At 44.2% G+C, this 24,697-nt stretch overlaps 1 protein-coding gene across 1 annotated transcript in view; it reads left to right on the top strand.

The window, feature by feature from the left end:
* The window catches only part of AGBL1 (AGBL carboxypeptidase 1), a 302,915-nt gene that overhangs the window by 100,955 nt on the left and 177,263 nt on the right, over positions 1-24,697 (top strand). Inside the window, exon 18 of the mRNA XM_054387749.1 lies at positions 677-857. Within this exon, the coding sequence (XP_054243724.1) occupies positions 677-857 (181 nt within the window). The remainder of the gene's footprint in view (positions 1-676; positions 858-24,697) is intronic.

The following is a 24,697-nucleotide window of genomic DNA, read 5'->3' as shown; positions in this document are numbered from 1 at the left end:
GGGAGGTTGTGGCTTCCTCCTTCCTGGGGATGCTGAAGACCAGGCTGGATGAAGCCTTGAGCAGCTGAGTCTAGTTGAGAGGTATCCCTGCCCGTGGTGGGGAGGTTGGAGCAGATGATCTCTGAGGTCCCTTCCAACCTGAGCCATTCTGTGAATCCTTAGTCTCCTTACAGATGGACAGATCTGCTTAGAGATTTTGAAAATTCTCAGTTGTTAATGGTGAAATACTGAAAGTGGAGCAGGACCTTAGAAAATTTATTTCTCACTGCTTTATAAAATTTAGTGAAGTTTGATGGGATCAAACTTTCAGGAACTGACAGAAAATATGCTGGTGCCATCCTGAGAGGCAGATAACTATGCATGTGAAATGCATTCTTTAACACTGCATTTACATAGCTGTCAGGTATCACAGAATAAACAAGCAGAGGGATAGGGATGGAACCAGCCCATGCTAGTTCTGAGGACCAAACCTGCCATCAGTTGACAAACAGCACCTCCAAGAAACATCTGGACTAGTTAGAGTTGTTTTTTTTTTTTTTTTTTTACTTAAATTATACTTTAATTTACTGTGGTAGTTTTAGGCTCTATTTAAAAGGAATCAATCTCAGGGGCAAGGATGGTGTTCAAAGAGAAGTCCCAGCTAGGTTTGGGGTTGTTTTTTTGCTTTGTTTCACAGGCACTCGTCCCTATGTGTTCCTGGTGGCTCGTGTTCACCCTGGTGAGAGCAATGCCAGCTGGGTGATGAAGGGCACCCTGGAGTTCCTGGTGAGCAGTGATCCCATTGCTGAGCTCCTGAGGAAATGTTTCATTTTCAAGATTATCCCCATGCTGAATCCTGATGGAGTCATCAATGGCAAGTGAGTTGTGACATGTGCTTGTTGTGGGGCTTTGCTGGATCTGTCTGTAGGCTTTCCCCCTGTGCACCAGGCAGGGCTTGTGTTCAGCGGTTTGGGTGAGCAGAACTCCCTTCATCCTGTGTTTTGTTCATCCTATTTTTGATTCTGTATGGAAAATGTGAGCCTCAGGCCCACCACAGTGTGCTGGCTTGCATTTCTCAGAGGTATGTTATGTGGCCATAAGATCTCTCAGTTGCTTGGATGGAGTATTAGTGGTGCCAGAGAAACAGGATCTCTCTTGATAAATGGTCTTATTTATTCTGCTACAGCAGCAGGGCAGGCTTCACCTGCAAGGCAGATATGCTTGGGAATAACTGGCTTTAATTAATGCTTTATGTAGCTTAGTGGAGGGGAAGATGAGTAAGGATCTATTCAATTTTCACTTTTTCATGGAAACACTTCCAGATAGTAAAGCTCCCTCCTTCTCCCACCTCCTCTTCAATCTTCTCTCCCACATTTTCTAAGAGAACCTGAGCTTGGAAAATACTTTTTTGTTTTCTTTTTTTTTTTTTTTTTTTTTGCATTCTTTGCCTTTACACCATCCCTGCCCACCCACAATAACTTGCCTGCCTTCTCATTGTACATGAGTGGAGAAAATACAACTCTGTTCCTAGTATGTTAACATGAAATAAATATTACTATGCAGCCAGTGAAAGAGGAGTTCTTTCTGAAGGCTTGAGGAGTTCACTATGATAAGGCAGGCTTGTACTGTGCTGGAAAATGTCTCTGGAGATGGTGGAGTTTGCTCACTTTGTTGTGTGTTTGTGGAGTGACTGTAGGTTACTAACTGGCAGTCCTGTCTCTGATGCAAGGCATTATGGTCATATCCCACAGGTAGCTGCCAAGGTTTCTGTTCTAGGGCTTGCAGGTTTGGGCAACACCTGCATCCCCTGGCTTGTTGCAATGTAACACACAACAAATCTTGAAGCTGGAAGATGGGATTAGATTAACTCTGAAACACACAGCAGAGAGTGGAATAACAGTTTTTCTTAAGCTAGATTCTTTCACCTGCTTTTGTGTTAGGTTGTACAGATTGAATGTTGCAGAAGCAGAGGAGCAATCCTGAGCAACAAGTGAGCTGAGCTGGGTTCTGAACTAATTCATTCCAGTTTGGGGTGAGGTGTTCAGCAGAGAGCAGCTTGGGCTTCTCTTCCAGTCTCTAGTCTGGACCTAGGAACAGTCATAGCTCTTGTGCTGCTACACTCCCCAGGACAAAGGCATATCAGCAGTCTGGCAGGACCATTCAGGTCAGCTGGATTCTTCCCCAGAGTATATGAATCCTCTGCTGGCACTAATTCTTCCCTGATCCTTCCATACAGCAGAACTGAGAAGGAAAGGTTGTGGCTTTCCCCACTCTCTTTCTTGTTGTGTGTGTTTTTTTTTTTTTTTTTTTTCCCTTTCACTGCACTTAATTAAAGTTTCCAGCAGATGGAGGACTGGAGGGAATGTCTGACCTTTTTTCTCCAGCTGTCAAGAGTGAATGTAGCGGAGAAGGAGCCCTCAGGAGGGAGGACATTGCTCTTGGTGGCACCTGGATGAAGTGTACTGCTTGAGCTCATGTCACACGGGAAGGTGTTTCGTCTTCCCTGGCACCAATGAGCTTAAACTGCACTTAAATCCAGTGAGAGTTAAAGTTTAGTGTGCCTGGCAAATGGGATGGGAGCAGGGGAGCAGGGACTTGGCCGTGGTTCTGTTATGGATCATGAGGCTTGGAGCAGGGAGAGAACCATTTCTTTGTGCTTAAATCTAAATATATTTATCCCATAAAGCTCCCTTACATTCTTCATTTCTTCCCATATGCTTTTTTAGTAGACTTGGATCCTTTTACACTGCAAGAAATGCTTTTGTTCTGGGCCTTAGCTTTAGCTAAGGTTGTCTGAAGGCAACCATGCACATTGGAGAAGGAAAATATCCTTCAGGCCCTTAATGTCTCTAAGTGCACATGCAGATTTATTTGGCTACTTCATGTTCCACCTTGTCCAGGTTTAAATGCTGTAGTAAACTCTGTTGACTTTCAAGTTAATGCTGGGAGGTAATCTGTTTGCTGAGGGAACTGTTCTGTAGCCCAACATTGACCACAGTACTTGTAAGAAGATACTTGCTAAGTATTTCTTACATATGTAGAATGTATTTCACAACTCATTTCATGAAGCAGTTTGTTTAGCCTAGGATTCACAATCCCTTTTGTGGAAGTCCCACCAGGCATCCCCGAGCAGACTGCTAGTGTCTGGTGTTTCCTCTGCCAACATCCCAACTGTGCTTTTTCTCATTCTCTACAAGTTGCTGTGCTCTCACACCTTCCCCCTGTGAGGGCTGGACATACTGAATGCATCAAGTCCACTAACCAAGCCAGCAAGTATCTTGGCTCTGTCTTCATGACACCAAGAACACCTACATGTGGTAACCATCTATCTTATCTCTCACTGTGAAACGAAGATTCCTTCTCTTTCAGCACCTCTGCTTTTGTCTTGGTATCTCAGTATCTATCTTTATTTAAGAAAGGAGTGGATTCTTTTTGTTGTTGTTGGCAGTTCTTTGCCTCTCCTTCCTCTCCCTGCTCCCCAGCCCTGTGCTGGTGTGTGTATAACACTTCCCTGCCTGTCAGAGACGAATGCCAGTGTGTGGTTACGAAGCTTTTCCTCCAGCAACCCAGCTGTGTCCCTTCCCCTGCCACCTCCCTGCCTCAGGCACAGCTCAGCAGAAGATGCTCATCCCAGCAGGGCACCAAACCATCACGCTTTTGGTGCCTGCACACAGCAACAAAGATGATCAGGGCCTTGGTGTTTGCTTTGGTTAATGTGATCTGCAAGTTGCATGCAGAGAGCGTTCCTCTGACACAGGATCGCAATAATGCGATTGTGCTCCAGCTCCGTGGGGCTGAGCTGGGAAGCAGCTCTCCACCCTCCCTTACACTTCTGACACTGCTTGAGGATCTGTTCCTGTCTGTCAGGCAGCAATGGAGGGACTTGCAGCCCTGTCACTGATGCAAAGCAAAGGCAATGGTGATGCCAGTGTGCACGTGTGAGCAGGGTTGTCAGCACGTGAAAATCTAGATCCCTGCTGTGGTATTTGTATTGCAGCCAGTTGGACTTCCTGCAGTCCAGAGGCACTTAGTGTGTGTTTGTCTTGCTGTCTGTGGCTGAGTGTTGTGCTCCATCCTGAGCAGCCTTCAGCTGTAGGGTTTAACATTCAGCTGGTCTGATAATTGCTATATATTTTAAATGAAATCATAGACACTGCTTTTCATGAAGTTCATCTTACGCTTTCTCTAGATGCTGGCTTTTAACCACTACTGGTGACAGGGTGTCAGACTCTGTGGTCTAACCTGATATGGTTATTTGTATATTTTAATTTCATTGTTTTTCTATATCAATTACAAAGGGCAAAAAATAGTATTAATCTCCAAGACTTGTGATGTAAGTCAGTTTGAAGTGACAGCCATAAAATTATTAGGAAGTGCCCTTGCAGCCTGACTTTATTCTGCACAATTTGTTCTGTGAGAATCCAAAGTAGTAACTGTTGCTTGGTCTTATGGCTCACTACCTGCACCTATACTTCTAGCCCCTAAATCACAGTAAAATAAGAATGACTTAGAAGGAGAGGCCTCATTGCTCTCTACAACTCCCTGAAAGGAGGTTGCAGCCAGGTGGGGGTTGGTCGTCTCTTTCTAGTATTAGGTGATAGAATAAGAGGAAACAGCCTGAAATTGTGCCAGGGAGGTTCACATTGGATATCAGAAAACATTTCTTTGCTGCAAGAGTGGTCAGGCACTGGAACAGGCTGCCCAGGGAGGTGGTGGAGTCACTGTCCCTGGAGGTGTTTGGGAAATGTGTGGACATGGCACTTTGGGATGTGATTTTATGGTTGTGCTGGTCTTAGGTTGATGGTTGAAGAAATGGTTTCAAGCTGTGCCAGGGGAGGTTCAGACTGACTGTTAGGAAACACTTCTCTGAAAGGATTCTCAAACATTGGAATGATCTACCCAGGGCAGTGCTGGAGTTACCATCCCTGGGGGTGTTTAAGCAGCTGTGGACCTGGTGCTTAGGGACATGGGTTTAGTGTTGATGCTGCAGTGCTGGGTTGAGGATTGGACTGGATGAGCTTTGAAGTCTCTTCCAATCAGATTCTGTGGAACTTGTAAAAGTCCTAAGTACAGCAGCACAACAAAAGGCTTTTATGAAGCAGCAGGGCACTTTGCTGTCTGCACTGTTCCACACAAACTCAGCAGCTGGAGCACTGCTGTGTGTGCTCACACGTGCCTGTGCAGCTGCATGTGAACTTGTGATGTGCTCATAGACTGTCTTCTGGTGTACTGACCTGCTGTGTACCCTCCTGTCAGCAGCCTGCTCACACAGCTGTTCCCCAGCATCTGCTCAGACCTGTAAACCATCCACACACACACACCTGGCACTCCCGCACATCTGCTCACAGTCACCACATGGTAGGCAGCACTTTTTGGTCTTGGCTGGACTGCTCCAGATGCCGCAGTTCTGGATAAATATTGCTATTTATTACCCTAACTTGTAGGGTTATTAATTCTATCAGAACAACCTAATTTATACCACCATAAACAGCAGTAATAAATGATGCCAAATGCTTACACTTGATGTTTGCCAACTCTGCCTGTTTGATGAGGGTTTCCCCCTCCCCAGTTCCCAGAAGTATTAAATTAAAAATGATTGGCTTTGCAAGACCATTGATCAAGCAAGAAGTGGAAGTTCCTGGGGAAGTGATTTTGTTTTAAAAAAATACTTTATGTGCAGACTGCTCCTGGGATGTCTTTGTAATGTGTGTTCAGAAATTCTTTTCCCACTGACAGACTCCCTACATGGCCAATACCACAGCTCACAAAGTTCATGTTTTGCTCCTACATTGCCACCTTCTTTCTTTTCCTTTGCTTCCACTTTACTTTTCTTTCACTCTCCTCTCCCTCCTACTGAATCAGAGAAGCTTTTCATTGAAAAAACTTGAGGTATTTGATTGGTTCAATTCTTCTGTAAGAGATTGAAAGCCTCTTCTGGAGACTTTGAAAACCTACCTGGATATGATCCATTGTGGCCTGCCGCAGATGATCCTGCTTTGGCAGGGGAGTCAGACTCCATCTCTGGAGGTCCCTTTCAACCCCAGACATTCCATGAGATGGGAGCTGGTGAGTCTCTTTTTGGTAAAGGAAGATGAATTTTATGGAAGCTGCATGAGCTCTTCAAAGCCATGGAGTAACCATAGTAGCAGTTATGAAGAGGAAATCCTGATTTGCATTTTGGATTGTAGCCATGGACTATTCTTTCTCTGCTCCCTCCTGCTCCTGCCCTCCCACAACATGGGCTGAGTAAGCTCAAAAGGAAGGCAGGTGAGGTGATGGGTTTCTTGCCTCTCCATTGATACTCACTCCCACTTAATTTAGTCTATTTATTTAATCCTGTTTTATTTATGGTTCTTTCTTCACTACCTTCTCAGTCCAGTAGTGAAAAGCTTTACTTTGACAGTTCCTGAAATGGAGAGAGAGGAATGCCTACTGACATCCCTTCTAGACCAGGTGCCCTCTACATGCTCTCAACATATACAAAGGCAAAACTGAGTGTGCTCCCACTTATTCCTGGGAATCTGGTCCTTTGTTTTACGAAGGAGGAGCAAGAGCACATTTGTCTCTTTACCCCAGATACACTATTTTTATACATGTGGGGTGTTCTCCCTTCTTGATATTAATGCTTACTCTCTTTCATTGAGACATTGTGCTCTTCAGAAAATAAGAGGCAGAACTGATCAGGGACAGGACCAAAAAAAAAAAAAAAACCCAAAATAATAGCCAATCTAAGGAGTCAGTTTGTTACCCAGAACTGCATCCTCAAGGATTAAATATTGAGGTGATGTCACACAAATCTGCACAACTGCAGGCATCCTTCTTGTCTTGGCCTCCCCCTTTTTCCCTCTCTTTCTTTGTGGTCAGAGGCTTGAAGAGAAGTTTGATTCTCAGATTCTAGCTTGCATAACTAAGTTGCTGCTGTGCACTCTGCAAAAACACTCCAAAGGCTCTCTCCAGACCAGCTCCCCGGTGATGTGTGTTTCAGACCAGCTCCCCTGTGATGTGTGTTTCAGACCAGCTGCCCTGTGACCTGTGTTTCCCTAAGGATAGAGCAGAGATGTGGGAAGTCTGGAAGCTGAGTTTATTTTTTTTCAAATTAATCATAGAGTTGTTTCTGTTGGAAGAGATCTTTTAAGATCATTGAGTCTGTTAACTCAGCTCTGCCAGGTCACCACCAAGCCATGTCCCTCAGCACCACATGCACTCATCTTTTATAGACCTCTAGAGATAGTGACTCCTACCACTTCCCTGGGCAGCCTGTTCTAGTGCTTGACAGCTCTGTCAGTGAAGAAGTCTTTCCTAATATCCAAGCTGAACTTCCCCTGACACAACATGAGGGCACTTTGTCTTTTCCTGTCACTTGTTACTTAGCACAACGCTGACCTGCACCTAACTCCAACCTCCGTTCAGGCAGAGGACAGGAGACAGGGGCTGGTGAGGACAGCTGAGGGGACAGGGCTTGTTCAGCCTGGAGAAAAGGAGACTGAAGGGAGACCTCATTGCTCTCTACAACTCCCTGAAAAGAGGTTGGAGGCAGGTGGGGGTCAGTCTCTTCTCTCTAGTAACAAGAGATAGGACAAGAAGAAACAGTCTGAAATTGTTCCAGGGGAGGTTTAGGTTGGGCATTAGAAGAAATTTCTTCTCTGAAATGGTTCTCAAAGAGTGGACCAGGCTCCCCAGTTTCGTTGAACTTCCATCCTTGCAGGTGTTTAAAAGCAGATGTGGTGCTGAGGATCATGGTTTAGCACCAGCATTGGTAGAGTTAGAGAGTGGTTGGACTCAATGATCTTAAAGGGCTTTTCCGACCAAAACAATTCTATGATTCTCTAAAATATGAGCTGTCATCCTCCTCACCTCTCAACTCAAAGCTGTTCCCTGCTGTAGCCACAAGTGGGGTCTGGCCCTGCACTGAGCTCTTCTCTGAGTACCTGAATGCTGTGGAAGGTGCCCCAATTCCAACCAAGGCCCTGTGTGCTGACGTGACAGTGCATCCTTGGTTCTCCCTCTGTGATAAACATCCATCTGCAGGCAGCTGCACCCCAGGACTCTCCCTTCTGACAGAGCTTCCAATGCAGCATTGTTTATTCCTTCCTTTATCAGCCAGAGCTGCTGGGCCCCCTGAGTTATTGGCTTTATTCACTCATTGTCAGTGTTTCCTCCTTGGTAAATATGCCCCTGTACATCTCTGCTCCTGAGGAATATTCGTTCTCTTCTATTTACTGCTTTTCCCAGGCCCCCACCTCCTCATCTCTCTCTCCACCCAGTGGCCCAATAACAGCCAAGGAGATAAATAAGCTCCATAACTCTTCCCAGCCATTATTTTGTTGTTGTTGTTGTTGCCCTGCATGGTAATATATATAATAACAAGGAAACAAATCTTATTACTAAAGTAATTACAATAAATAAAAAGCCGAGAGGGGAGATGAAGGAAAGGTCTGTCGGGGGAGTGATTGCAGCAGGAATTTTTTTATAAATTTAATTTACTTGAGATGTTCTCTGCCACTTTGTTGCTACCCTGCTGAGGGGGGCTGTGACTAATTAGCAGCCAGCTGTTGTTCTAACACCCTCACCTAATTTATTGTGTGGCTGAGGCTCTAAAACAGGAGCTTGTGTGATATCGTTGTCTATGGAACTCCAGCATCAGCCTCGTGCCAGTGGTTGGCTTTATTGCTTGGTGCTTTTGTTTCCCAGCAGGTGATTATCTGAAATTTTGGTGCTTTGCTGTGATTCCTTTTATCTTCCAGCATATCCCATGTGCTTCCAGGATTTGGGACTGGAGAGCACACTCAATCTATTGCATTATAACTACTTGTCTCAGTGTCCAGCTTAATAACAAACCAACACAACTGCTAGCTTCTGACAAATTGCCCAGAGAACCACACTGCTGTCTGTGTGCCTTGGTAGAGAACAAAATAGAGCCAGCAGTAGAAAGCCTGGTATGGGCATGGTTTAGGCTTTGTTAAACACTAAAGTCTGGGGCCACATTCTCCTCTTTGCAGGTTTCTGATGGAACTACCATATTGTTGGTGCTCTGCAGTAGAGTGGAGATTACTGTGCCATCTGTCTTCTAAATGACCATGAAAACTAATTAGTTAATGGGCATATTAGGAACTGGGAAGAGCTAATGCATTGTCCCCTGTTTCATCAGTCTTCCAGCTGCAAAAGCCTGTGCTGCTTTGGTAAGACTCTTAAACAGTAAAGGTACCCCATGAGCTGAGTGCCTCTCCCTCAGCTCTTTCAGGCCCAGTTTGTGCTGGTGATGCAAGGTCACCTGGGAATGGCACTGCAAAAACCACTCCATGTGCCCTCAGAGGTATCACTCTTTTGGTCTACTGAGCACTTCAGCATTTAGCCTTGAAAATTATTTCATTCCAGATACGTACTACATTTTCAAGTGAGCATGAATATTGGATATGGACATGGTGTTCCATAGGCTGGGAAAGGAATGGTTTTGTTCTGCAGTGGTGTCTGCTCTCCTGCCTGATGAGGGGTGCTCATAATCAGATGTGTGTACTCCTCTGAAAAGTTTCAGGAGCCAGGAGACTGGTGTACAAAGCTAGCTTTTAGTAAAGTTAATGAGATGATTGAATTATGCTATTATTCTTGTTAGCTTGATTGTGTATCATTATCCTTTTTGTTTGTTATTATGCTTATTTGAATCCCCTTCATGCTGTATTATTCCCATAACAATTATGCCTGTGCTAGGCTCTGTGTAGAGACAGGCAAGGAGCAGCTGGTCCCTTGTTAGGAGCTGGTGCATTAGTGGCAGAGCCTATGCCTTGGGGAGAATCAAAAGCATTCTGGGCTGCTGGCTCTCATTCAGCCTCATCCACCTTAGTGCTGGCCACAGGAGGAGGGTGGGTTGTGTAGTCACTGCTCTTAAGTGTTATGTCCTGGGATAGGGAAAGCATCCTGCTGCAATGGCTTCCACAACCACCTGATGAAGGTTTGTGATGTTACCTCAGTAACATCAACGCAGGAATCAAAGAACTGCATTAACAATCAGGAGTTTCTTCCTTCTTGGAATTTGCAGGAGGTATCTGCAAACTGTGATCCAGCTGGCCACAGAGATAAACCTCCACTGAGAAATATTATCAATTACTATTGAACTTGGATTTTACTTCTCACTTGGTTGTGGTAGGCATCCAATACTGGCATCAAAGTTGACTATTTTGGAGATGAGCTAACGTCATGAGTAAAGAGGCTGTTTTGGTGGCCCATGCCAAGATCAAGACTGCTAGCCTAGTTAATGACTATTGGAAGCTACAGATTCAGAGATGGAGCTGTTATTCATAGGACTGGAAGAGAGAAGTCTACAAAATGAAATTGTAAAAACTTCACTTTTATAGATGCCATGAAGAATGTCCAATACTTTACTGCAATATCCACTCTACCTAGAAAGCTGAAATTGCCTGGGAATGAAGGTTATTGTCTCTTGTAATATACCTTCCTATATTACACTGTGTAATAAATCAGGCAGTATTTCTTTTGCCCTGAAAACTGGACATCCCTGGAGTTCCAAGTGACATTTCATGTTTTATATGACCATTCAGTCCCTTTTAAGTATTAAAACACATCAGTTTTGGTGAAATATGCACAAAAATTCTTTTTGAAAGCCTATAAATAAAAACCTCTGCAGCTTAGTTATGCAAGGATAAAATATGTTAGATCAGCTCTCTGTTTTGGCTAATGTTGGGCTTTAACATATCTATTTATTTTTGTATTTCTCTCTCACTTTTCCCTCCTCTCTCTTTGGAAGCCGTTTTCAAGTGTAACAATCCTAGAATGACTTAGGTTGGAAGGGATCTCAGAGATCATTTGCTCCAACCTCTTCACCATGGGCAGGAACATCTCTCAACAAGACTCAGCTGCTCAAGGCCTCATCCAGCCTGGTCTTGACCACCACCCCCAGGGAGGAGGCATCCACAGCCTCCCTGGCAGCCTAATTCCAAAGTCTCACCAGCCTCATACTGAAGAACTTCTTCCTAAACTCCAGTCTAACCCTGCTCTCCCTCAGCTTCAAACCATTCCCCCTTGTCCTGTCTCTAGACACCCTCACCAAAAGTCCCTCTGCAGCCTTCCTGTAGGATCCCTTCAGATATTGGAAGGCAGCTCCAAGGTGTCCCTGGAGTCTTCTCTTCTCCAGACTGAACACCCACAGCTCCCTCAGCCTCTCCTCATAGCAGAGGTGCTCCAGCCCTTGGATCATCTTTGTGGCCTCCTCTGGCCTCACTCCAACAGCTCTGTGTCCTTATGCTGGGGACACCACAACTGCAGGCAGTATTCCTATATATATATAAAAGCTGATGAAGTACTGTGATAGGAAAGGAGATATATTGTGGCCTTGGGTTGGAGAAATGGGCTGGCAATTGAAAATGGTGTTTATAGAAATGGGATGAAGAGACTTAGCCACAAAAATAAGCTTCATTTGCAAGCTTGTGTCTTCAAAATTGCTTGTGCAAAAATGTGCCTACAGAGGACCAGCTGAAGTTGAATTGTTCACCTATTCTCATATGATTGCACATGCAGTTGGGGTAATTACATGGGCAAATTTTGCTCCAGTGATTTCAGCCAATTGCCATCCCTAATTTTGAAACCCACCTAAATATCCTGCAGAAGCATCAAGAAAACGAAAACCAGTAAATTGAGTCAATATGAGAATGACAAAGGGTGAGAAATCAAAACCTCTTCTGCATCCTAAGAGGCAGCACTGTCAGGAGTCAGGAAAAAAAGGTGCATCACAGTTTTAGTGCTGCAAAGCAGTTCTGAGTCTTCAAGGGGTAGAAAAACTGAAGAGCTTTTGCAGTTGTATAGCCTAGGAGGTGGGAGGGGAAGCAAAGAGTGAAACTGAGGGGATGGGGTGTAGTAATGGTGCACCTTGGCTGTCTGCTTACTGCAAAATTCTACAGTTAGTATTTGAACACACCCTAGGTCAGTGATAGCAGAACCCCTGGGGATTCTCATGGAACTGTGAGGATGTTTTATTGCATGGGGATGGTGATGATTCATGCTGTAAAATCTACAGAAATCATCCAGTGGACAGAATTGTGCAGAGCTCAGCAGTTTTTCCTTGGCCTTTTAGAACTGGCTTGTTGCATTTCACAAGTGGATTGGTCCTCCTATAAAATGCTTCCATGTTCCATTGTATCCCTTAGGACATTTCCATGTGTAGGGAAGCAGGATACAGAAGTGGCAGTGGACAATGTAGTCTCAATCCCAATTTACCTTTTGGTTTGCTTTCACCTGTCTGTCCCAAATGACAAGGACTTCAGGACTAATATTTTTAATAGTTGGAGAAGAGCTACTACATTCCACTGTGAATGTATTACAGAATGGAAATGGGGGGTGGGGGAAGAATTTATTGATGAATATGTACTCATAGTCCAGACAGATCAATATCGTCATAGAAGGCTGCTTTAGATGGTAGGGTGGTTTTTAAGGTTTTCTTTTAATTTTTTTTTTTTCCTCTAGGTTGCTTTTTGTTTTGGTGGTTTTGCTGCTGTTGGAATTTTTTGTTTGTTTGTTATTGTTTGGGTGTTTGTTATTGCTGTTGTTTTAAAGTGACCAAGCAATATCACAGAATGTTAGGGCTTGGAAGGGATCTCCAGAAATCAATTCCAACACTCCTGTCAAAGTAGGATCACCCAGGGCAAGTCACACAGGAATGCATCCAGGTGAGTTTGGAAAGCCTCCAGAGAAGGAGACTCCACAACCTCTCTGTTGTTCCAGTGCTCTGTCACCCTCACCTTTTTAGGGGGAGGGAAGGACCAGTTCTTCCAGGGACACCCTAAAGCCAAACTGTTTCCCAGTTCTAGCCCTGCTTCATGGTGTCTTCTACTAGCAGCACCAGTGGTGATGCCAATGGAAACTTATTTCTTGAGGACTGTTTTCTCTATTCATTGTCTGTTAGGTAACAGAAGATCATTAACATAAAAACAAAAGTCAAAGATTCAAAAAATGATAATTTTTTTTTCTGTCTTCCCCCAACATTTATGGCACATAAGAGGAAGTAAAGTGCAGAGCAGCTGAACACTCATAAACTATTTTAATACCACTTAGAAATGAGAAGAAGCAGAGGAAGAGGCTTATGTAGCAATGTAGTTTATTGCACTAATCAGTCACTTCTGCAGAGCACTGTCATGGTTTTAAATCCTTGCTCCAGTGATGTTAAAAAAAAATTGGTGGTCTCTGATCCAAGCCTCTAGTAGATCTTCGTCTGTAGCATAGAAATCTATAGAGCTGTTTGAGCCAGCAATGAATTCTGTGCTTGGATACAGTGTTAGGCAAAGCAGATCTGGCATGTGCCTGTGATAGCAGAGCCAGTACCACAATGTCTGAAAAAGCAAGGGAGAAGGAGCTGAGGGAGATTGAGACTATGCTATGTTTTACTTGGCTATTTTTAGGGGAAGAAAAGAACATCGTTGGGCTTAGGCTGGAAAGGCAGCTGACCCTTTGTGGGTTGGACAATCTGTATGGAATAGCAGAAACTTGATGTATCTCTCTAGTGTCTCACTATGGACACATGTAAAGGCTGAATGTGGAAATCCCAAGACTGAAGGCAGTGGGAGAATAGCTGTTCCCTGCCTCCAGAACATGCACATTACATAAAGAGTTTCATAGACTGGTTTGGGTAGGAAAGGACCTCCAAAGGTCATCTAGTCCAAAACCCCTGTGCTCAGCAGAAATATCCTCCACTCAATTGCTTAGAGCCTTGTTGAGCCTGACCTTGAATATCGCTAGGGATGAGGCCTCAACCACCTCCCTGGGAAACTTGTTGCAGTGTTCCACCACCCCCATGGTGCAGAACTTGTTCCTGACATGCAATCTAAACATGATCTCTCATTTTAAACTATCGCCCCTAATCCTATCACTCCAGGCCTTTGCCAACGGTCCCTCTCCATTGCTCTGGAATAACTTCATATTCCCCTGGAGTAACTTCACACTTGAGGAGTAAGTTGTCTGGTCTTGTGCAGATGCTAGTTTTCAGGAGAAGAGCTAAGTGCTTTAAGTCACAGTGATTTCTGTCTCTTTCCCTGACGTGCAGGTGAGGGCACCCTTGAACTGTGCAACTTCTCTCTCTCTCTCTTCAGACAGGTTTGAATGATCTATAATCCCATGCAGCACACAGTCTGCTCAAAATCAAATAGTGGCCATTTCAATGGCTTTGAGCTTTCAGATTCATGACACTAATACAGCTGGGAATGTAAATAAAAAGGAGAATATGAAGAGAAAGCCTCAGTCGCTGTAAACAGCAGAAATAATCCAAGTCAAGTGTATCTTTCCATTACAGAGTTTCTTATCAAAACAAAAGCCCTACTCAGGGCTGTTAGTTATAATGAACATTGCTATTGTTCAGACCTCTCCCTTCTTTAACTGCTGTCAGTTCTTGTTGTGTGCAGTGAGGACAGCAGTTTATGTGATTTCTCCCAGCAGGTCTCAAAGTGCCATGATAAACCATTTACTTTGCTCTCAGGCATTGCTTACTGTACCATCTTTGAGCTAGTACAAAGCAGGATTTCCATAATCTCTGAACCTGTTGCCTCTGCATACTGGGAGGTGCTGGTTTTAAGCCACTGGACAAAAGTTCAGGAAGGCTGCAGAGGGACTTTTCCTGAGGGTGTCTAGAGACAGAACAAGGAGGGAATGGTTTGAAGCTGAGGAAGGGCAGGGTTAGACTGGAGCTGAGGAAGAAGTTCTTCAGTAGGAGGGTGATGAGACTCTGGAATAGGCTGCTCAGGGAAGTTGTGGATGCTCCTCCCTGGAGGTGCTGAAGCCCAGGTTGGATGAGGCCTTGAGCAGCTGAGTCTAGCTGCGAGGTGTCCCTGCCTGTGGTGGGGAGGTTGGAGTGGATGATCTCTGAGGTCCCTTCTGACCTAAGCTGATGTATGAAAAGTTGTAGTAATTTAGGATTGCAGCAGATGTTGTAAACCACAGAGTGACTTGAAGAGAAATCAACCAAGCAATCAACCCCCTTCTCTTTTGTGTTTTTTCCCCAAAGCATGTTATTCATCTTTGTGAAGCAGATGTAGCAGCTCTCAAACCATTGTTTGCCTCTCACAGCCTCAGTTGGGATTGCTGGTCCCTTAAGAGCATGCATCTACCAGGCACCAGTTCTCCACAGGCTAGCTCTAAGTTGGACATGTTAGGTGATCATGGAGCAGGTTGGCAATGCTTGAGGGTGGTGCCCTGGCAGATGGAGTTTTCAGACTTCCCTTTTCTTCTTCTGTTGCATTTTCCAGCTGTGGAGTGCTTGGTTGGAGCTTTTGCTGTGGAAGAACAAGGTCAGCACCCTGACTGGAAATTCCAACAGTTCCAATGCATAGGAGATGTAGGACAAGTGGGAGTGGTTTGAGGCTTGGGATGGGTTGGGATTTGGACTGGGTATAGTAGGAAGGTTCTTTGCAATGAGGGTGGTGGGACACTGAAGAAGGTTGCCCAGGAAGGTTGTGGGTGCCCCTTCCCTGGAGATGTTCAGGGCTGGGTTGATGTGGCCTCCTGGTCTGGTGAGGGTGTCCCTGCCTTATGGCAGGTGGATTGGCACTGGATTATCTTTGGGGGGTCCCTTCCAGCCCAAACTATTCCATGAATCTCTGATTCTGTCATTGCTAATTCTTGTCTAAACTAGATGTGAGCCTAAAGGAGGAGCTTGCTTTGAGGTTTGCCAAAAACTCTGTGGTCCAAATGGTCCAGCATTCTGTGTGTGTAAATGCAGATACAATCATGGTAATAGAAGCCAGATTTGATCCAGATTGTCAGTGAAAGGAGGTAGTTGTACTCAAAAAAGACATCTGCATTTGCATGGACAATTACACAAGTTGGGGTTTAGACATTTAACTGGCCATTTGTGCTCTCATTTTGGATTATTACACTCATCCTAGAGGAATGGATTTGTGCAAATCAGCAACATAAATATGCATATGTTTTGTTCTGTGCTGTTCTGAAAACATGCTGCCTTACTTGGGCATAAACTTGGATTGATTTATCTCTTTTCTTCCCCTTCCACCCCCCCCCCCCCATTCTAATCTGAGGAATGTGAACTTTGGTGGTTGAACTGCATTTCTTCAGCAGCATGTTTTCCTTTTCCACATGGTTAACTCTTATAATTGTTTCTGTAATGTAAGCTAGTATTTCTAGCTAACAGTTATTTAGGGTACTGTCATGGCAAGCTGTAATTCAACCCTGTTGCCTAGTGGTCCAAATAATGACCAAGGCTTTGCCCCTAGCTGAATTATTGTTCTTTTGCTCCTTATTTCCCCCTTATACACATAAACAAGTCTGTCTTCATGCCAGACTGAAATGCAAAGGAAAGCAGAAGTGGTGGTGTTGATTCAGAGCTCCATCCTGGCAGCTTCAGGGAGAAAACTGCTTGTAGGGGAGTGAAGGCCTTTGAAAGGCTGCAGAGTGTCTTGGCCCATAGGCTTCTTGGAGGCTCTTACTCTGCTGCATCTTTAATATATCTCTACAGAGCATCTACTGCAAATACTTAACAGAGAGGATGAAGAGGTCTGATCTGACTTGGGATAAAAGGCTACTTGGGCTGCTGGTAAACTGCTGCTCAAAGCTCTTTATTACAGCAAAAGTTGTACCCAAAGCAGAAAGCTTTAAGTTGGCTGGCTTATGAGAGCTGATGGACATCACACCTGTGAAGACTGTGTTTAATATACCTGCTGTGAGTCTCCTTTAAGAAAGCAGACATTAGGAAAGGACAGTAGTCATGTGACACTGGAAAAGTATGAAGTGTGTCAGTAAACCTTTGCTAAGGAAGAAATTAATTTTTATATTCCTTCATATTAATAATCTTGTTAAGAGTTAGTGTAATAACTGTTGGTTGGTTCATTTTCAATGTCTCATTTGCCTGTGATTCTTTTGAAAGCAAATTATATTTTTTATGGAGTGGAAATCATAAAATCATGGAACTATTGAGGTTGGAAGATACCTTTGGGATCATCAAGTCTAACCACTCCCCTGGAGCTCACAATCCCACTACTGCTGCTAAGCTACTGTCACTAAACCACGTTCCTCAGCACCACATCTGTTCCTCTTTTCAATACCTCCAGGGATGGTGACTCTACCACCTCCCTGGGCAGCCGGATCTAGGGCTTGACAACCCTTTCTGTGAAGAAATTGTTTCTGATGCCCAACCTAAACCTCTCTTGGCTTGAGGCTGTTTCCTCTTGTTCTGTCACTTCTTCCTTTAGAGAAGCAACCAACCTTCACCTGGCTTCAACTTCCTTTTAGGAAGTTTTAGGGATCCAGAAGGTCTCCTCTCAGCCTCCTTTTCTCAAGGCTGACCAACCCCAGTTCCCTCAGCTGCTCCTCACCAGACCTGCTGAATGACAAAGGGCATGTGAAGAAGGCAGAAAAACTTGCAATCAAAAATGCCAGGAGGAAATGTGACTGAAATAATAGAAGCTGGTCAAGTTATTGCAATCTTTGGATTTTGGAGCAACCACTTTGGAGCTCACTTTGGAGAAATCACTACAGCATGTCAGATTTCTAATGAGAAAGCAAAAGAATCTCCATTTTAGGGGACAAGAATCCCTTATAGAATTACAGTGTGGTTGTGGATGAGAAGGGACTCTTAAAGCCTATCCAGTCCAAATAACACAAGACTGCTTGGCAATCACCTGATGAAGTGTCAAACCATGCGTTTTAAAATTACTCATGATCCAAACTTGGGATCTTAGTTCTTGGAATTTAACATGCTTCACGCTGGGGAAGTCTGAAAGTGATTGAAAATAATGCTGAAGTTTCTCTAACCTGGGAGATGCTAGCAAGTGCAAAATGTGTCTATGAGAAGGTTCATACAAGTGTGGGCCAGGACTGATGGTGGAAAGCTTTGTAAATTGCCCAAAGAACATGAAAAGTAGGGCCACAGCTTTGACCTTCTACATGGTAATTCCTAGGCACACAAAGTGGCTGGTATGACAGTTTGTCTGGTTAGATGCGGGAGCTGTGCTCAGCCATGGCCTCTTCAAGGACACTGACCAAAACCATCCTGTTCTGTGCTTCTCTGGAGAGCCATGGATGCTCAGGTGGTGCTGGGGTTGCTCTGCAGATACAGGGCTCTCTGCAGGGCAGGATGTTTGTAGGAGCAAGTGGTTGCATGAATGCTTTGGAGACTGGAAAAGCAGATGGAGAGCCATAGCCTTGGCTATTTCACACTGGAAGAGGGAAGGTAATTCAGGACACAGAGAAAGAGGCATGAGTACTGCTGCCTGCTTCTGTCTGTATTCAGCCTAAACACACTGAAGTAATAAATTAATCAGAGGCAGCACTGTGGTCAGGCTGCATTCCTGCAGGCTAATGGCAAAAGAGCCTGGATGGATCGTGGTTTGATTGCCATCTGTGCTAACACCTGGGAGACAACACAGAGACTTGTGGATTTATGGTAGTGTAAGCAGAGCAGAGCTGGTGTCCAGGCAGTGGCTCCAGCCTCCTCTTGTTTGAGTTTTCAGGTGTCACCTGGGAACTGACTTGCTGAAATTTTGCATTAGGGAGTGATTTCTGATTACTTTAGGTAGCTCAAACCAGGGCCTGCTGGATAATCTCAAGAGGCTTGCCTTGAAGTCCTAGTTCCATTTTGTAACCTTGAGAGGGCTGAAGAGATATGTCTGCATTAGGCAGCCAAGTTCAGGAGCTTATCTGCATTGCTTTAAGCTTGTTAGTTTCACATCAGCCCATTAGAGAACCTCTTTCCCAGCCTGGGAAGGAGATGAGACTCTTAATTCTCTGATACCTGGTGCTCATAGGTTGCCTTTTCTTTTTTCACTTCAAAATGCCACTTTGGATTCCTGATGGAATTAGAGATTTTGATCTTCCTTCTCTCTGCTAGACCTCTGACTTTTTTTTTGGTTTTCTTCTATGCTGAAGACTTAATTTCTCACGTGTGAGATGGTGAAAATTAAACAAACAAGCTGGCAGATCGACAGAATGGTTCTTCATGTCTGGAAAGCTGCAATGAGCTGTGACTTAGGAATTACAGTGCTCCATATTCAAACTTTTCTTTTTGATGCATTGGGGTGGCACAGGAGCTGACAGTGACATATGGAGAAGGCCCTCTTAGCAGGATTGAGGCTGTTACGTGATAAATGACAGAGTATGTCAAAGGACTTCTGTTATCCATCATGGTGGCTTCCTCTGAACACATTCCAACTGAAAAGAGAAGTAGCTACACAAAGAGCTGGGAGATGCTATAAGTAGGGTCAGTGGTGTATTCAACAGAGAAAATAAGGCAGCTGGAAAGTGCATGTTCTCATGGGAATTCATAACCTCCGAGTTCAGAATTCTAAAGTCAGGTTTTGCTTAAACATCTGAGGCACCTCTCTTTTATGACTTTATCAAGAATGAACATTAGCTTCAACAGTTGCCTCAAAGGCTGTTCAGTCATAAGGTTTCAAAAATCCAAGTTCTTAGTGCTGGGCAGCTAAGCTTTCCTTAAAGAAAAGCTGTTTAGCATCAAGTTTTGGACTGAAAATGTGGTTCTGTCTCCTGATACAAACCCAGAACTTCCCTCTCCCTTCCTTTCACCTCTGGTTGGTAGTTTGATTCTGAACTGCAGTGAAAGTCATGATCTATACTCTCCAATCCACAAGAGGCATGGGAAAGAGGCAAACAGAGCAGCAGAGTGGTACAGCTGTGCTTATAAATGTAAAAATCAGAAAATACTGTTGAAGGAAAGAATAGACCTTTGACTCACAACACACTTGATACAGGAACACCCTCTGTGAGGCACCTTTCATTACTGTTGACCATTCAAGTGAAGAAGCCATGATTCATGCTGGAATGTGTGGCATAACATAGGCACCTCTCCATTGCAACCTTTTTTAGTCCATCTCTTTTTTTCATCAGTCTAATGGCTTTTTTCCCCCTACTTGATTAATGGACCCTCAATAACAATGTAGTCTATAAACCCAGACAAGACAAGTAGTCTGCTTCTTTTGATCCCTGAACTCCTAAAAGCCTGATTCTGAGTCTGCTTAAGTGGTGTTTGTGTGCCCACATGCAGAGCAGTAATTGGTGCAGAATATCAAATGTCACTACTTGACATTTCATTCATAACAGTAGTATTTCAAGTGATGATTCACCAGTGGCCAGTGTCAAATGATCTGGGATGGTCTTCATGTTACAAGTGTCAGTCAACAAATGGATTAGTCTGAAGATAATTTAATCAGAGCCCATGAGGGAGCTGGCTTAAGAAAATCTCCTTGCTTCCAGATTATTACTGCAGATTTATTACATGTGAGAGGAAAGATGAGCAGAGACCTGGTTGAAGAATGGCTACAACTTCTGCAGCCCCTCTAACAAACACATTTCTGGGAGGATAGAATTGCAAGTCCCTCAGGTGCATCTGTTCTGTAGTTCAGTGGAGAACCTCACGTTCCATGGGTTTTGAGCTGGGAGCTCCTATCCAGAATAAAACTTGCTAAATACAAGCCAAGCTATATCTATAGATAACTCAGCCCCCTCCAACTCCCAGCACCGCTGTGCTCCACTTTATTTGACAGTCCAGCTTTTCCTTCACAAACTCTTCATGTGATGAGACACTTATTTCAGCTGTTGACCCCTATCAATGACCCCTCACTGGGAGATCAGGTGTAGAGAACCAGGCTATTATCTGCCTTCCACTCACACATTTCTAATCAAAGCAGCCAATTTTGCTAACGCCTGCAGCTGAAGTCACAGTGAGGGAGACCTGGCTGAGTACAGAGGAAAGAAGTGCTTGGAATGGAAGAGCCAGGGGTAAGAAATCTTAAGGGTAAGGCTGAAAAGGAAAAGTCAAGCTGGGAGAAAAGATGAAGCAGAGCAGGGAGAAATTCTGAATTCCAGTTTCATATTTAATACAGGAAGTCCTGAGAACCAGTCAGTGAGGGAAAACTTCTCTCCATCCTCTGTGAATCTCTTCAAGGGACCTTCAGCTTCCTCACACCAATGAATGTTGCTGGCATGCTACCATTGTTTTCAGTGTGTATGCTTAAGACAAAACAGCCTTAAAAAATAAAATTCAACACCATCCAAAGCAACTTTAACAGGAAGATATCTTTTCAGATGTTAGGAAGCTTAACATTTGCTCCAATTATAACATCTGTTGAGACTTTTCTGGCTGTTGAATTCTCCTTAGACTCAAAAATTCTCCTTAGAGTCAAAAATTTGAGGACTGCCATGTGGCACCTCCTGCTTTAGTCTTTAAAGCTGCAGTCCAAGCTACCAGCCATCATTGTTGTCATTATCTATAACCAGAGAAACCTTGTTAAACAGGGCAATGGCCCTTGCTGATGGGTCAAATAGAATCACAGAGTCATTAAGGCTGGAAAAGACCTTTAAGATCTAGTCCATCCATGACCCAACTACCATGACCCCTAAACCATGTCTTGAAACACCACATCTACAGCTTTTTGAACACATCCAGGGATAGGGACTCCACCACCTCCCTGGGCAGCCTGTTCCAACCCCTCACCACTCTCACTAAAGAAGTTTTTCCTAATGTCCAATCTAACCCTCCCCTGGCACAACTCAAACCCATTTCCTCTGTTACTGGTTACTTGGGAGAAGAGACCAACACCAGCCTCACTCCAACTTCCTTTCAGGTAGCTGTAGAGAGCAATGAGATCTCCCCTCAGCCTTCTCTTCTCCAGATTAAACAACCCCAGCTCCCTCAGGTGCTCCTCGTATGATGTTCTCCAAACCCCTCCTTGCTCTTCTCTGGGCACTCTCCTCAATGTCTTTCTTATCCTGTGGTGTCCAGATTGAATCCAGTGCTCAAGATGTGGCTTCACCAGGTGTTGTAAGTTGAAGGCTGAGTACAGAGGCACCATCAGTTTCCTGCTCTTGCTGGCCACACTGGTTTTGATCCAGATCAGGCTGCCCTTGACCTTCTTGGCCAACTGGGCACACTGCTGGCTCATGTTCAGCTGGCTGTGCTGTTCCCTCCCTTGGAGCACCATTTTGATTTGCTAACCACTCTGCTTGCCCACTTTCCAACATGCTGTAGAGATGTCACTTCATCATGTTTGAATGGGCTAACTGCAACTCAGAAACAGGTGAGCAATACTAGTGTCTTATAACCTGGTAGAGCAGGTTGTCAATAATTTACAGCCACAAATAATGGGCTGGCATCTCAGACTGGATACCAAGGCACTACCTTTGTCTGCCTTTGTCTTTGATTTTCATGTGTTGTTGTTTTGTTTTTTTTTTTTTTTTTTTCCTGGTTTAAAGGTCCTGCAGGCTGTAATTGCTCTTTGGGACTGCTAATGTTATACTGTTAGCCCCGGGTTTGAGAGCAGCTCTTGTGTTCAGTTCCTGTATGTTTCACTGTCTGCTTTATAATTGTAGCCCATAAATTGTGTTAGGATTCTTGGTAACAAGGAGTGTACTGGAAATGAAATTCTTTGCAGTGTCTGTGTCACTTCAGGCAGACAGGGAAGGAAAAGAACAGTTGTAAAATGATGAGAGAGTGCTGGTTTCCTCCTCTTCCTCGGGGTTTGACTCAAGCAAGTCTTTGCCTGGTGTTTTTTGTTAGGATCACAATCAACTGTTCTCCCAGTGCTCCCTGGATTTGCAGCATGAACTTTCAGCCAGAACCACCACACAGCAGAAGCTTCATAGCCATGGGAGACTGATATTAGCATCTCTTCCAGTGGATGACTTGATTCCTCATTTGTAATTCTCAGCAGTCGAGATAATGGAAGGTGCTCTAAGCAAAGTCCTGAGTCTCTCTGTGTAAACAAAACAGCATTGAGAAACCCTCCTGAGGGCCAAGATGGGCTTTTTTTGTTATGCTTTATACCTTTAGAGTTATGTGAATAGAATGTAAATATTTTGGTTGTTTTCCCTTGCTATCCCATCATACAGTGTGTTTTTTTTCTTCCTTGCTGTACCCCCACAAGGATTTAAATCCTTTTTTTTTCTCCAGTTCAGAATCTGCCTCTCTTTATCTCTAACTTTTGCCCTTTCTTTCTCTGTGAATGTCTTTCTCTCCCCATGCAATTCTTCTTCTGCCTTTTCTCTGCCACCTTCCCACTTTTTTTTTTTTTTTTTTGATAATCTGCTGGGTTTATTTAAAGTTCCTATTTAGCATGGCATGGACCAAGGACCACAGAAGCTCCAAAGCACCCTCTGTCATTCCTGGTGGCAACCATTCCCAGAGCTTTCTTTCCTGTTAGTGAAGAGACTGTTTGGAAACAGGTGGTTTTTGTCAGAGGGGTTTAAAAGGAGGACGTCACAAAATACTGCAATCTAGAGAGGTGACTTTCCACATACCATGTAGAAAAGTCTTAAAGTTTCTGTAGCTGCTCTCAGGTCTTCAGATTATTATACAGATTTGGTCTCCAAGATCCAAGGAACTATCTAAGGCATCATGAAGTTTAAGAGATGTAATTCTGGTTGAAAAGGTGTGTTCTTAATGTCAGCTGTCTTCAGTGTACCATGTTCTCCTTTGCTAAATGTCTTGTTTGTCTTTCTGTCCTCCCTCTGGTTTTTTTTTTGGTATCGCATGGGATGTAAAATGCTAATCCCTAGGAAGAAATCTTCACACAGAATCATTTCTCAATATTTTATCCATAACTGGTGTAGGTTGCTCAGAGAGGTTGTGAATGCTTCCTCCCTGTAGGTGTTCAAAGCCAAGTTTAATGAGGCTTTAAGCAACCAAGTCTAGTTGAGAGGCTTCCCTGCCCATAGCAGGGAGGTTGGAGTAGATGATCTCTAGGTTGACAGAGGGGACTCTGCCTCTCTGTTCTGCTGAGACCTCACCTGGAATGCTGTGTCCAGTTCTGGAGCCCTCAGCACAGGAAGGACACAGACCTGATGGAGTGGGTCTGCAACAGGGCTGTGGAAATGATCAGGAGGCTGGAGGACCCTTGCTGCAAGGACAGGCAGAGGGAGCTGGGGTTGTTCGTCCTGGAGGAGAGAAGCCTCCAGGGAGACCTAATAGCAGCCGGCCAGTACCTGAAGCAGGGCACAAGAAGGCTGCAGAGGGACTGCTTGCAAAGGCCTGCAGTGATAGGATGAGGAGCAATGGTTTCAAACTAGAGAAGAGCAAATTTAGACTGGATGTTAGGAACAAGTTCTGTGTCATGAGGGTGCTGGAACAGGTTGCCCAGGGAGGTAGTTGAGGCCCCATCTCTGGAGATGTTCAAGGTCAGGCAAGGCTCTCAGCAACCTGATCTAGTGGAGGACGTCTTTTAGCACTGCATGGGGGTTGGACAAGATGACCTTAGGAGGTCCCTTCCGTCCTAAATCATTTTATGATTCTATACTCTGCCAGTATGCCTCAGCAATGACCTGTGGACACAGGTGTGTCACTGTGGAACCTATTTGTGTGCTATGTGCTATCATCTGAACAAACTCCTTCCTGGCAGTTCTCCTGCTTTTGTGAAACGATTCTTCCTTTCCTGTTCAAGCAAATGGGCTATATCACATTCCTTAAGTAGCTTTGCTCCCCGCTGGCCTCCACTATTGCAGCATTTCCTCCCATTACTTATGTAGAACTGTTTTATATTAAATAACAGAGAGTGTTAAATGGTCTCATTATTAGCATTCAGAAATCTTTAGTGTAGCTTAAACTCTCTTCAGGTCTGGAGCAAGCTCAAATCCCAATTAAAAAAATTCCTGGGTTTATATCTTCCAAACCATAGCTTTCATTTCTATGGCAATTTCCCTTCATCACCAAGAAATAAGAAGCAATGCTTGTAAATTATCTGGCTAGTAATTCAGTGATTAC

This window comes from Indicator indicator, chromosome 16 (assembly GCF_027791375.1).
Source record: "Indicator indicator isolate 239-I01 chromosome 16, UM_Iind_1.1, whole genome shotgun sequence".
NCBI lineage: Eukaryota > Metazoa > Chordata > Aves > Piciformes > Indicatoridae > Indicator > Indicator indicator.
This window is presented reverse-complemented; position numbering and strand designations above follow the sequence as displayed.